The 16009-nt window shown below is 28.3% G+C and overlaps 1 protein-coding gene across 1 annotated transcript; it reads left to right on the forward strand.

The window, feature by feature from the left end:
- Nucleotides 1-153: 153 nt before the first annotated feature.
- On the forward strand, nt 154-15531 carry LOC142235284 (uncharacterized). The gene is made up of 2 exons (XM_075306536.1): nt 154-2700; nt 15490-15531. Exons 1-2 carry the CDS (start codon nt 154-156, stop codon nt 15529-15531), a joined length of 2589 nt encoding a protein of 862 aa, XP_075162651.1.
- The last annotated feature ends 478 nt before the right edge of the window (nt 15532-16009 follow it).

A 16009-nucleotide genomic window follows, 5' to 3' on the forward strand; every position in this document is an offset into this window, starting at 1 on the left:
CCAAGAGAATGAGGCCTAGGTTTTCTACGATTCTTATTATATATTTAAATATAAATTCTCTTTGCATATTGTTAACATATAAATTTATCATTATATTTATTACTACTTATATAATTGTAAAGCCAATTTGCGTTGCCAAAATGTTTATTTTCTATGTCCTTACTTAATACTACACCAGCGAGTTCCATTGATTGTACAAGCAGTGTATTACGGATTCTAGCGAAACAATGTCATGGCTTTAATGTCTGCCACTTGAATGCTCAAAGCTTAACCAAGAAAATCGACGAGTTTAGACATTTGTTTGAGAATTCAAAAATTGATATTGTCTGTGTTTCTGAGACCTGGTTCACTTCATCGGTCGCTGATGCTCAGGTTAAGGTAGATGGATATAAAATTGTGAGAAATGATCGAAGCTCTCACGGCGGAGGTGTAGCTGTATATGTTAAAAACAATGTCGCATTTAAAGTAGTGAAACAATCCCAACCAGATGAACGGATTGAGTATGTCTTAATTGAAATCAAACACAACGGAAAAAATGCACTAGTTGGCGCTGTATATAGACCAAATTCAAGAATAAATTTTGACAATTTTATGCATGAAATATCTCTTGTAACTACGTGTTATGACGACGTTATTTTAGCTGGTGATTATAACTCTAATGCACTTAAAGACGATAGCATTGTAGTCTCATTCAATTCAATTGGTCTTTACAATGTTAACGAGATTGTACCTACTCACTACTCTGAAACATCAAACACTTTGCTTGACTTATTCCTGGTAGATGACAAAAGTAAAGTTTTAAAATATGATCAATTATGTGTTCCCTGTTTTTCCAAACATGACCTTATATTTATGTCCTATGGTCACTTGCATCGAAATGACGAGTGTCACCGTACCGTTTTTGATTTCAAAAAAATAGACTATTGTCAATTGTATGAAGAATTTGTTTCAATGGATTGGAATGCTATATATAATAAGGTATCAGTAAATGATCAAATTTCATATTTAAATGAGAACGTTTCTAATCTAGTGAATAAAACGGTCCCAACACGAATAGTCCGTCCAGGCAACACTAATAGCTCATGGTTTAACACGTCTATAAAAAACATGATTAAACAACGAGATATTGCATATAAACGATGGAGACGTTTTAAAACCTCCGAATTGCATGAAGAATTCCGTTTACTAAGAAAACAAGTAAATAAAGAAATTAGCAATGCCAAACGTCAGCACTTTGAGGAAAGTTTCCGATCTGCCGTCGACTCAAAAAGTAAGTGGCGTAAAATAAGAGAAATTGGAATTGGCAAACCTCTAACAGATACAATCAATGCGAATCCAGATGAACTAAATGAAAAATTCCTCAATTTCTCCGACAACAGCATACGAGCACCTTCAGTTTCCTATGTGAATCCATTTGACGCAAACTCTTCATTTGAATTCTCGTGTATTACGGATGTCGAAGTACTTACAAGTTTTCAGACCGTCAGGTCAAATGCAATGGGACTGGATAACTTGCATCCAAGATTCATAAAAATAATACTTCCTCTAATTTTACCGTACATCACTCACATATTTAACACAGCAATCATGAGTAGCACCTTCCCAACAGTATGGAAATTTGCAAAGATTGTGCCAATACCTAAACCTAACACCACATCTGAATTTCGACCAATAGCCATTCTACCATTCCTTTCGAAAGTATTTGAAAAGTTAATACATCAACAAATATGTAATTATTTGAATATTAACAATTTAATGACAACGGAACAGTCTGGATTCAGACAAAATCATAGTTGTGTGACAGCACTCGTTAAAGTTACTGACGATATAAGAATGGAAATGGATAAAGGTTTTGCCACGATTTTGGTATTGTTAGATCATTCGAAGGCGTTTGATTGTGTGGACTATGACATCCTTTGTAGTAAACTTTTCTCTCAATACAACTTTTCAAATACAGCCGTATCATTGCTATCTAGTTACCTCCGTAATCGTTCTCAAGTAGTTGCTATTGGTGAATCTTTATCGAATCCCCTTCCACTATCTAGGGGAGTACCGCAAGGCTCAATACTTGGACCTCTCTTGTTCTCCATTTATGTGAATGACCTCCCTAATCAGCTATTAAATTCCAAAATCCATTTGTATGCAGACGATGTACAAATATATTTAAGTTGTAAACATGACTCCTTGGCGGATGGGGTGTCTCGTATTAATGAAGACTTGGAAAGAGTTTGCATCTGGGCTGCCAGTAATTCATTGACTCTCAACCCGCATAAATCGAAATGTATGATAATTACAAACAAACGTCGCAACATTACAAATTATAACCCAGTATTACTAAGGGGACAAGCAATTGAAGTAGTCAACCGTTCCAAAAACCTGGGTATAATCTTCAACAATAACCTCTCTTGGAGTGATCATATATCATCTGCTGCTGGAAAAGTATTTGGAATGCTGCGTACACTATACCATTCTCAATCATTTACGCCTATACACATTCGGATTTTACTTGCCAAATCATACTTGTTACCTATCCTTCTGTACGGCTGTGAGTTGTTCAGCAAATGTGACGCTAAAAGTAAACAGCGCTTGGAATCCGTATACAAAGCTATAATTCGCTACGTATTTGGCTTAAAAAGATACGACAGCTCTTCTTCTTTCATTAACTCCTTATATGGCTTCCCGTTATTGGACTTGTTAAAGGTACGAACCCTTCTTTTCCTTCACAAGATAATATACTTGAAACAACCTGAATACTTATATGACAAGATACGTTTCGGGCGGTCTAACAGAGGTGTACTGCTTATACCAGATCGACATCGACTTCAAGTGAGCGAGAGACAATTTATGCTACATTCTGTCTTTCTTTGGAACTCGTTACCAACAAACCTTCAATCACTTGGCAACGCAAACAAATTTAAGAAATCACTTTTCAATCATTTTAAGAATTTGCAATAATTTTCTTTTCTTAACTTTGTTCTATTTCAATACTTTTAACTTTTTTATATTTTGTTATATTCTATATTTTATTTTAGTAAAGTAATTTTTGTTATATGAAATCTTATTTTTATATGTTCATTAACCTACTTAAAATATTTCAATGCTAATACCAATTTTATATGTATTTAGTTTAATTGCTTTCGTTTTCTTACATTTTTTCTATAATATTTTAATATGTAATTATGATAAGAATTAACTTCATACCTTGCAATGATAGACACATACTTTAATTGAAAAAATTGTTAAAATTTTGTTGTATGTGTAATTCCCTAAATAAAATAAATAAATAAAATAAATATAGAAATAAAATGTTGAAAAAAAATTGACACAATTTTCTATAGAAATAAAATGTTGAGAAAATTTTCTATGGAAATAACAATTTGAAAAAACTTTCTTCAGAAATAAAATTTTGAAAAAATTTTGTATGGAAATAAAATTTTGACAAAAGTTTCTATGGAAATAAAATTTTAAGAAAATTTTCTATAGAAATAAAATTTTGGCAAAATTTTCTATAGAAATAAAATTTTAACAAAACTTTCTATAGAAATAAAATTTTAACAAAACTTTCTATAGAAATAAAATTTTGACAAAAGTTTTGAAAAAATTTTGTATGGAAATAAAATTTTGACAAAAGTTTCTATGGAAATAAAATTTTAAGAAAATTTTCTATAGAAATAAAATTTTGGCAAAATTTTCTATAGAAATAAAATTTTAACAAAACTTTCTATAGAAATAAAATTTTAACAAAACTTTCTATAGAAATAAAATTTTGACAAAAGTTTCTATGGAAATAAAATTTTAAGAAAATTTTTATAGAAATAAAATTTTGACAAAATTTTCCATAGAAATAAAATTTTGACAAAATTTTGCATGGAAATAAAATATTGATAAAACTTCCTATAAAAATAAAATTTTGAGAAAATTTTCAATAGAAATAAAAATTTGAGAAAATTTTCTATAGAAATACAGTTTCTACAAAATTTTCCAAATAATTAAAATTTTGACAATATTTTCAATAGAAATAAAATTTTTAGAAAATTTTCTACAGAAAATAATCCTCTCCAAAAATTTTCTATATAAATAAAATTTTGACAAAATTTTGTATAGAAATAAAATGTTGACAAGTCACCGTGGTGCAATGGTTAGCATGCCCGCCTTGCATACACAAGGTCGTGGGTTCGATTCCTGCTTCGACCGAACATCAAAAGCTTTTCAGCGGTGGATTATCCTACCTCAGTAATGCTGGTGACATTTCTGAGGGTTTCAAAGCTTCTCTAAGTAATGTAATATGGAACGCCGTTCGGACTCGGCTATTAGAAGGAGGTCCCTTGTCATTGAGCTTAACATGGAATCGGGCAGCACTCAGTGATAAGAGAGAAGTTCACCAATGTGGTATCACAATGGACTGAATAGTCTAAGTGAGCCTGATACATCGGGCTGCCACCTAATCTAACCTAACCTATATAAATAAAATTTTGACAAAATTTTGTATAGAAATAAAATTTTATATAGAAATAAATTTTTGACAAACTTCAATACATTTTCTATGGAAATAAAATTTTGATAAGATTTTCTATTGAAATAACATTTTGACAAAATGTTCTATAGAATTAAAATTTTGACAACATTTTCTATAGAAATAAAGTTTTGAGAAAATTTTCTATCGATATTAAATTTTGACAAAATTTTCTATAGAAATAAAATTTTGACAAATTTTTCTATACAAATAAAATTTTGACAAATTTTTCTATACAAATAAAATTTTGACAAATTTTTCTATAGAAATATAAAATATATATTTTTTCTGTAGAAATGAAATTTTGAGAAAATTTTATATAGAAATATAAAATAAACTTTTGACAAATTTTTCTACAAAAATGAAATTTTGAGAAAATTTTGCATGGAAATAAAATTTTGACAAACTTTTCTATAAAAAGAAAATTTTGAGAAAATTTTCTATAGAAATAAAAATTTGAGAAAATTTTCTATAGAAATACAGCTTTTACAAAATTTTCCATAGAAATTTTTTTTTTGTTTTTTATTGGTGGTTTCTAATTCAATCATATTTGTTGTTTTGATCTCAGCTTTAAAACCTTTTTTCGGACGGTTCAAGTGTTGTTCACTTTGGGTTTAGTAAACTGCCTGAATTTATTCTGATAACTGGATGATAGTTTTACTGCAAGTAGAGGATGTTGATGAGGAATGTTGTAATACTGAAACGTGCGTCCATCCAACCATCTTGCAGTCTACAGGACTTTGCCCAAATAAATTTGACAAACATTGTTTTCCTCTATTGGTTAAGCTACTCTTGTAGTTTAGTCAACACAATGGGTTTAAAGCTGAGATCAAAACAACAAATATGAAATAAAATTTTGACAATATTTTCAATAGAAATAAAATTTTGACAAAATTTTCAATAGAAATAAAATTTTGCAAAATATCCCTCTACAAATTTTTTATATAAATGAAATTTTCATAAAATTTTCTATAGAAATAAGAATAAACATTTTCCATAGAAATAAGATTTTGATAAAATTTTCTATAGAAATAAAATTTTGTATAGAAATAAAATTTTGACAAACTTCAATATAAATAAAATTTTGACAAAATTTTCTATGGAAATAAAGTTTTGATAAAATTTTCTATAGACATAAAATTTTCAGCAAATTTTCTGTACAAAAATGTTGACAAAATGTTCTATAGATATAAAATTTTGAGAAAATTTTCTATAGAAATAAAATTTTGACGAAATTTTCTATAGATATAAAATTTTGAGAAAATTTTCTATAGAAATAAAATTTTGACAAAATTTTCTATAAACAAGTATATAAAGCAGTAAATTCGGCCGGGCCGAATTTTAAATACCCACCACCATGAATCAAATATGATAGTTTATTTTGAAAACTCTTCGTCGTAGTGGGTTACTTGATAATATATAGAATTGTAGGGGGTTTGATGACAAATCTTCTCCCAAGCAAGTCAGTTCCCGAAGACAAACTTTAAAGATTCTACCTATGAAGACCAGATCAGATTATGGATTTCTGAGAACCAATTTATTTGAGTTTTAGAGAAATTATAAACATATCGTGTATATGATGAAATTACGCCATGATTTAAAATCTTAAATATGTAGATTTTTTCCGCCATTACTTAAATACGATAAGTAAATTCTGGAAATTTTACTTTCAGTTTGAAGCAATTTTCATGATCAGTGCGCCTGCTATACCCTGAAAGATGTGTTTTCTTTTTTGAGAAACGTAATTTTAGACAAGCAAAGTTTTCTTTTGACACAAATTTTAGAGACAATCGTTGAATAAACGAAAATACTTTATAAAAAAAAGAAATTTCGTTTATCTAAAATTTCATTATAGATTACTAATTTCCAGCAAATCGGATAAAAACTACGGATTCTAGAAGCCCAAGAAATAAAGCCGGGAGATCGGTGTATATGGGGCTACACCAAAACATGGACCGATAGGCACCATTTGCTATTCACATATTTGTGATCTTAAAATACCTCCAGATTTTCAATTTAAAACAAATCGGCTAGAAAATATAGTCTCTAGACGCCCAAGAAGTAAAAATCGAGAGATCAGTCTATATGGGGGCTATACCAAAAAATGGGCACCATTTTCGGCACACATTTTCGGCATACCTTTTTATGGTCCCAAAAGAACTCTAGATTTTCAATTTCAGGAAAATCGGATGTAAAATATAGTTTCTAGAAGCCCAAGAAGCAAAATCGGGAGATCAGTCTCTATGGGGGCTATATCAAAACATGGACCGATGAGCACCATTTTCGGCACACCTTTTTATGGTCCTCAAATACCTCTATATTTCCAATTTCAGGCAAATTGGATAAAAACTACGGCTTTATAGGCCCAAGACTCCAAATCGGGAGGTTGGTTTATATGGGGGCTATATCAAAACATGGACCGATGGACACCATTTTCAACACACCTCTTTATGGTCCCAAAATACCTCTAGATTTTCAATTTCATACAAATCGGATAGAAAATACTGTTTCTAGACGCGTAAGAAGCAAAATCGGGAGATCGGTCTATATGGGGGCTATACCGAAACATGGACCGATACGGACCCTTTTCGACACACTTCTTCATAGTCCCACAATACCTCTAGATTTCCAATTTCAGGCAAATCGGATGGTAAATATAGTTTCTAGACGCCCAAGAAGCAAAATCGGGAGATCGGTCTATATGGGGGCTATATCAAAACATGGACCGATACGGACTATTTTCGACACACCTCCTTATGTTCCTAAAATACCTCTAGATTTTCAATTTCAGACAAATCGGATAGAAAATACTGCTTCTAGACGCCGAAGAAGCAAAATCGGGAGATGGGTCTATATGGGGGCTATACCAAAACATGGACCGATACGGACCATTTTCGACACACCTCTTTATGGTCCCAAAATACCTCTGGATTTCCAATTTCAGGCAAATCTGATAAAAACTACGGTTTTTATAGGCCCAAGACCCCAAATCGGGAGGTAGGTTTATATGGGGACTATATCAAAATTTGGACCGATATAGCCCATCTTCGAACTTGACCTGTCTGCAAACAAAAAACTACTCTGTGCCAAATTTCGGGACGATAGCGCCATTATTGAAGGCTGTAGCGTGATTACAACAGACAGACAGACAGACAGACAGACAGACGGACAGACGGACATGCTTATATCGTCTTAGAATTTCTCCCTGATCAAGAATATATATACTTTATATAGTCGGAAATCGATATTTAGATGTGTTACAAACGGAATGACAAACTTATTATACCCCCATCACCATTCTATGGTGGTGGGTATAAAAAAATGTTGACAAAATTTTCTATAGATATAAAATTTTGAGAAAATTTTCTATAGAAATAAAATTTTGACAAAATTTTCCATAGATATAAAATTTTGAGAAAATGTTCTATAAAAATAACATTTTGACAAAATTATATATAGAAATAAAATTTGGACAAAATGTTGTATCAAAATAAAATTTTGACAAAATTTTCTATAGAAATAAAATTTTGACAAAATTTTCTATAGAAATACAATTTTGACAATATTTTCAATAGAAATAAAATTTTGAGAAAATTTTGCAAAATATTCCTCTACAAAAATTTTCTATATAAATGAAATTTTCACAAAATTTTCTATAGAAATAAAAATAAAAATTTTCCATAGAAATAAAATTTTCTATAGAAATAAAATGTTGTATAGAAATAAAATGTTGTATAGAAATAAAATTTTGTATAGAAATAAAATTTTGACAAACTTCAATATAAATAAAATTTTGACAAAATTTTCTATGGAAATAAAGTTTAGATAAAATTTTCTATAGACATGAAATTTTCAGAAAAATTTCTATACAAAAATATTGACAAAATTTTCTATAGATATAAAATTTTGAGAAAATTTTCTGTAGAAATAAAATTTTGAGAAAATTTTCTATAGAAATAAAATTTTGAGAAAATTTTCTATAGATATAAAATTTTGAGAAAACTTTCTACATAAATAAAATTTTGAGAAAATTTTCGATATAAATAAAATTTTGAGAAAATTTTCTATAGAAATAAAATTTTGACGAAATTTTCTATAGAAATAACATTTTGACAAAATTATCTATAGAAATAAAATTTGGACAAAATGTTCTATCAAAATAAAATTTTGACAAAATTTTCTATAGAAATAAAATTTTAACAACATTTTCTATAGGAATAAAATTTTGACAAAATTTCCTATAGTAATAAAATTTTGACAAAATTTTCTATAAAAATAAAATTTTTAAATTGTCTTCCTTTAACTGCTCAAAATATTTCCTATTGCAACCCTTTAAGAGTACATTCCACCGCCCCCATTCCAATTTGTATTGAATACCAATGGCAACACCACCCCTTGGTTACCACTCTCAGTTTCGACCAACTGCCAAGTGTCTTAATACTCTTACATTGTTAACATAATTGGCTGTGGGTCGAAGCTTAGCACCCTTTGGATTTAATTAACCAATGTTGTTCTTGTTGTTAAATGACACATTGTATTGGCCATATGCTATATGCAATATCGAGTTTTAATCATAAATCCTATGCTTTCGACAAGTCAACAAAAATTAAAGACAAAACAAAGTTTTTTTTACGTTTCGTTTTTTTAGCTTGCTTTTATTATGAAACGTTAACCCAAAAAATGAAACAACGTAAAAACTAATAATTATTTTTTTACTCAAGCATTGTGATTAAATTACTTTGGTTCCCACACTTTGGAAATTGGAAAAATCAGCAAAAATTATAGTAGAGCTTGGGTGATTTTTTGTTTTTCTGACCAAAAAACTAATGGATGATTAACAGTGTGCAATATTTATTTGGACAACTAAAGTAATGCCTTTATTTGTTACATTAGGTTTGTTCGTGTACCTCTCCCATTACAATTATGCAATTTATGAACGTAGCAAATGTGTTTTTTCCAGTAAAAATTTAACATAAAAAATTGAATTGAATAAAATTTGAAAAACTAACGTCTTTGGGTTGAGTGAGGGTGTCAGTTCATAGGAGACAAGATCAATTTTCCAGCCCATAAAATTTATTCCGAATTAAATCCCCAGCAACTTTTGAAAACAAAATAACATAAACGGTTTGAACGAGAGTGATTGTTCGTAGTAGATAAGATCATTTTCTTATCGTGATGTACTTTCCTGATTTGGTTTCGATGCGAGGTCCTTTCTTCCAAATTTAAAAAAATCACCGCCGGGCGCCAATATCTTAAATATTTTTTTTCTGTTTTGTAGGTTAATTACTTAATAAACTACACTCGTAACTACCCTTAAAGAATTTAAATACTTTGAAGTTTAAATGAAATTTTTCGGAGAAAACCTAAAGAAATATTTTATGTTAATAAAAGCCACTGCATGGCATTATTGAAATTATTCCCTCTCAGTGCTTGTTATCATGTAAACATCACAGTAATTACTGAATAGAGAACATGAGCACCTTTGATAATTTGTCAATGAATCTCATAGGAGGTTTGAAAGACGGATGTTTTATTACTCGTATATAAATACATATGATATGATCATATGTAAGTATGGCTACTTATAATGTTTGCTTGTATTAAATTTCATTTTTTATTTTTTCGTTTTTTGAATGTATGTATTGGTGTATGTAAATAAAATTATATGACGTTTACATGTATATGTTGTCTATGCATAAACAAAATGTTTGGCGTAAACGTTCTTCAATGAATCAAAACAAAAAAAAAAATAATGAATGATAGACAATACTTTGGATAAACAGTGTGTAGGCAAATGTAATACTGTTAGCCCTCGACAACTGCAGATAGTTTTAAGTACCAAAATTTTATTTCTATAGAAAATGTTATCCAATTATTTCTATAAAAAAAATTGTCAAAATTTAATTTCTATTAAAATTTTTTCAAAATTTTATTTTTATAGAAAATTTTGTCAAAATTTTATTTCTATAGAAAATTTTGTCAAAATTTTATTTCTATAGAAAATTTCGTCAAAATTTTATTTCCACAGAAAATATTGCCAAAATTTTATTTCCACAGAAAATTTTGGCAAAATTTTATTTCTATAGAAATATTTGTCACAATTTAATATCTATATAAAATTTTGTCAAAATGTTATCATAAAAAACAACAAAAGCAACAAAAAAGTCAAATGACAACATTTACTTTCTATTAAAAATTTTTTCAAAATTTTATTTCTATAGAAAATTTTGTCAACATTTTTTTTGTATTGAAAATTTTGTCAAAATTTTATTTCTATAGAAGATTTTGTCAAAATTTAATTTTTATTAAAAATGTTTTCAAAGTTTTATTTCTCTAGAATTTTTTTTCAAAATTTCATTTCTTTAGAAATTTTTTTCAAAATATTATTTCTATTGAACATTTTGTCAAAATTTTATTTCTATATAAAATGTAGTCAAAATATTATTATAAAAAACAAAAAAAAAAATGTCAAATGACAAAATTTTATTTCTATTGAAAATTTTGTCACAATTTTATATCTATAGAAAATTTTGTCAAAGTGTTATAATCAAAAACAACAAAAACAAATGCCAAATGACAAAATTTTATTTCTATAAAAAATTTTGCCAAAATTTAATTCCTATTAAAAATTTTTTCAAAATTTAATTTCTATAGAAAATTTTTTCAAAATTTTATTTCTATTGAAAATTTTGTCAAAATTTTATTTCTATAGAAAATGTAGTCAAAATATTATTATAAAAAACAACAAAAAATGTCAAATGACAAAATTTTATTTCTATAAAAAATTTGTCAAAATTTAATTTCTATTAAAATTTTTTCAAAATTTTATTTTTATAGAAAATCATTTCAAAATTTTATTTCTATAGAAAATTTCCTCAAAATTTGATTTCTATAGAAAATTTTGTCAAAATTTTATTTCTATAGAAAATTTTGTCAAAATTTTATTTCTATAGAAAATTTCGTCAAAATTTTATTTCTATAGAAAATGTTGTCAAAATTTTATTTCCACAGAAAATTTTGCCAAAATTTTATTTTTATAGAAAATTTCGTCACAATTTAATATTTATATAAAATTTTGTCTAAATCTTATTATAAAAAACAACACAAGCAACAAAAATGTCAAATGACAACATTTACTTTCTATTAAAAATTTTTTTAAAATTTTATTTCTATAGAAAATTTTGTCAACATTTTTTTTGTATTGAAAATTTTATCAAAATTTTTGTCAAAATTTAATTTCTATAGAAAATTTTGTCAAAATTTAATTTTTATTAAAAATGATTTCAAAGTTTTATTTCTCTAGAAAATTTTTTCAAAATTTTATTTCTCTAGAAATTTTTTTCAAAATTTTATTTCTATAGAAAATTTTGTCAAAATTTTATTTCTATATAAAATGTAGTCAAAATGTTACTATAAAAAACAACAAAAGCAAAAAAAATGTCAAATGACAACATTTAATTTCCATTAAAAATTTTTTCAAAATTTTATTTCTTTAGAAAATTTTGTCAACATTTTTTTGTATTGAATATTTTGTCAAAATTTTATTTCTATATGAAATTTTGTCAACATTTTATTTTTATAGAAAATTTTGTCAAAATGTTATTTCTATAGAAAATATTGTCAAAATTTTATTTCTATAGAAAACGTTCCCACAATTTTATTTCTATAGAAAATTTTGTAAAAATTTTATTTCTATAGAAAATTTTGTAAAAATTTTATTTCTATAGAAAATTTTGTCACAATTGTATATCTATAGAAAATTTTGCCAAAATTTTATTTCTATAGAAAATTTTGTCACAATTTTATATCTATAGAAAATTTTGTCAAAATTGTATTTCTCAAGAAATTTTTTTCAAAATTTTATTTCTATTGAAAATTTTGCCAACATTTTATCTCTATATAAAATGTAGTCAAAATGGTATTATAAAAAACAACAAAAGCAAAAAAAATTTCAAATGACAAAATTTAATTTCTATAGAAAATTTTGTCAAAATTTAATTTCTATAGAAAATTTTGTCAAAATTTTATTTCTATTGAAAATTTTGTCAAAATTTTATTTCTATTGAAAATTTTGTCAAAATTTTATTTCTATGTAAAAGTTAGTCAAAATTTTATTACTATAGAAAATTTTGTCTAAATTGTTTTCCTATAGAAAATTATATCAAAATTTTTTCTTTCTTTTGGGTGTGTATCCAATTTTTATTTTACATAGTCTGGATTTTAAGATGGGTTGCTTCCAAAGTCTGACTTTATTGTAAAGAAGCCGCGTCTTCAATCATTACCAGCGTTGTCACAACTAAATTTCATTTTGGACCAAAATTTTTACAAAATTGGACCAATTGTCAATTTTCGAAGAAAAAAGCCTATAAATTTTGACAAAATTTTCTATAGAAATAAGATTTTGACAAAATTTTCTATAGAAATAAAATTTTGACAAAATTGGAGTATAGGGGTTAAATGGTTTAAATAAATATTAAATCTATTCTATCTATTGGGAGCCACCGTGGTGCAATGGTTAGCATGCCCCCCTTGCATACACAAGGTCGTGGGTTCGATTCCTGCTTCGACCGAACACCAAAAAGTTTTTCAGCGGTGGATTATCCCACCTCAGTAGTGCTGGTGACATTTCTGAGGGTTTCAAAGCTTCTCTAAGTGGTTTCACTGTAATGTGGAACGCCGTTCGGACTCGGCTATAAGAAGGAGGTCCCTTGTCATTGAGCTTAATCGGGCAGCACTCAGTGATAAGAGAGAAGTTCACCAATGTGGTATCACAATGGACTGAATAGTCTAAGTGAGCCTGATACATCGGGCTGTCACCTAACCTAACCTAACCGTGTAATCCGTTATGAGGAGGTTTTTCCAAATTTCAAAAATTATTACAAGTCATCGGGGGTGTTTAAGATTTAACGTTCGACCCGGCCGAACCAAATTAAATTTTTTGTTCAGTGCAACATAGTCTAACCTGTAGTTAAATCATGAAGGCCCTTAATGATTTTTTTCTGGGTGTAAAATCTTCAGCAAAATCTACGTACGTACTTACATATTAAAAAAAACTTGAACCAACAGAAATTCAGTTTTTGCACAATCTCAACGTAGAGCAAACAAGAACTGGGAAAATTCTTAAGAATTTCAACAAAAACATTTGATACTTTGAATGGCGAATTGTGCTAAAATGACAGCTAGACAAGAACAACAATAACTACAAGTCACACATAACAAGAGATAAACAAATAAACAGGCAAATATCTTTTTCATGATGGAATATAAATTTTGATACGCTGCTCTTCTTGCTTGGACGGCATTTTGACAACTGAAGAGTGAATTCCAAAATCAAAATAGGAGCAACATTCTACACACACACACCTTCAAAATGAGGGGTGTTCAGGTTTTTTAAATGCAAAATTGAAAGAAATACGCCAAGTTTATATTGACCAAATTTTGACCGTATCACCCTTTAACTATGTACTTTTGGCACAAACAAATGAAGGGTAATGGAAGTATTTGGAGTGTGGACCAATGGATGGACCGATTATTTGTGTGGTCCAAAACAGAAAATGGCAGTTCCCTTAGAAAGTTGGACCTACTACACACAAAAAAATAACTGCAAATAAATATTAAAAACTTTATTTGTATGTAAAATCTACTGATGCTCAACAAATTTGTCTATTGAATATGAGGCATTTGTTGTTGAAATGTGTTTGTAGATGCTTGACAGAGGAAATAATAGAAATATTCAGAATTTTCAACAAATTGTTTTGTTGCGAAAATAGTTGACTGCTATCGATATGAAAACAAAAATACAACACTGGTTACGCGCACATCGCTGAGAACATGTACGAAAGCTAAAAGAAGTATGCGAAGAATACCGTTAGAACAAAATGAGTATGAGCACATGCACGTGTATGATAGCAAGCAAAGAGCTCATTAATCAGAGAATACAGAAAAACATTTATAAATGTCTGTGAAAAATGTATATTTTTCAATTTGGTAATTTCTTAAATGTGTTTGTTGTATGAGATAATTAATAAAACCATATTAATATCGGGATTAGAGTTATTACAATTCTAATTAACTAGAATATATATCACTGGGCAAAAAGTTGTCAAAATGCTTGCTAGACCCTGGACTACTCAAATTTAAAATCGACACAAAAATGTTACATGTTCCCCATCCAAAAATAGCATTTTGGTCATATTCCTTCTCTGTATGTACTTAACAAAATGTCTCCAAAATTGTTCCAGCAATTTTGCAATTTTGGTGCAATAATTCTGTCAATTTCAATTTAATTTTTGTCAATACACCAATAAATTTGTTACAGGTCATTGATAAACTCCAACAAACCACATACAAATTTTTTCGTTCAAATTCAAAAATATTTGTTGAGGATTAAACGTAACGTTCAACAACAAATATTTTGTACTGTTGGAAGCCCAACAAATTACTTATAAATTATGTTATTGAGAACACAAATTATTTGTTGCCTTCTGATAGTAACGATTGCTAACAACTTTTTTGTAATAATAGTTATTAAAAGTACAAATTAGTTTGTTGCAGGAAAATTAACAAATTTTGTTATTGGTTTTCCAACAAAAGTTATTGGTTCTCAAACTTATTTTTATCTGTGTATGTATACATCTGCTATATATTAACCCTTACAAAGGGAGCTAATAGAAGAAGTGAGCCAATGTCCTCCATTTGCCTTATGGCCTCATGAAACGTATTGCATTGAAGCATACGTGGGATCTCTAGCGACTACCTACCTTTTTGTAGGTGTAGGTCATATTATTCAATATTCAGCTCTATTCAAGTTTAAAATATTGCCCATTTAATTCTATTCGAAAATTGATTTACACAATTTGATTGTTTACGATTAAAATTAGAAATTTTTCTAATGAATTTTTTTTTTTAAGATAAAAATCAAATAACTACTGCAAATTCTCCATTTACAATTACTTTGAATTTTTCTCTAAAATTAGGTCAAGCCTAAAAGAAAGAGAACATTGCAAGAATTTGAATAGAACTGAAAAACAAAAAATTTCTTTCTTGAAACAGATTTGTTAATGAAAATTTAAACCGGAATTTAAACAATGCTACAAAGCTGGAAGAAAACAAAAATCTCCCGGTTATCCTTAGCTCTTATCAGCAATGATGTAATATTGAACAATGGGCAAATGGAAACTCCTGAATATCACAACAACAATAGCAATAACAATGAACCCAATGGAAGAACCTGTTATTTTTGTAGTAGGTATTCTGTGAAAAAAATGGCGTCCCATTGTTTGTTGCATAGACACCCAAACCCGATAAGGTAACGCCCTTCGCAAAGGAAACAGGATATAAAATGAAACACAACCCCTAAAAATATACAAACCAAAGCATTTCAATTCCATTTTACTACTCTCAAGAGTCAGCATAAATAGCACACACACACACACACACGTGGGTATGAATGTGATTCGTTTAAGGTGAGAGAGAGAGCTGGGTATTCATTATGCT

This window comes from Haematobia irritans, chromosome 4, assembly GCF_050003625.1.
Source record: "Haematobia irritans isolate KBUSLIRL chromosome 4, ASM5000362v1, whole genome shotgun sequence".
Classification (NCBI taxonomy): domain Eukaryota; kingdom Metazoa; phylum Arthropoda; class Insecta; order Diptera; family Muscidae; genus Haematobia; species Haematobia irritans.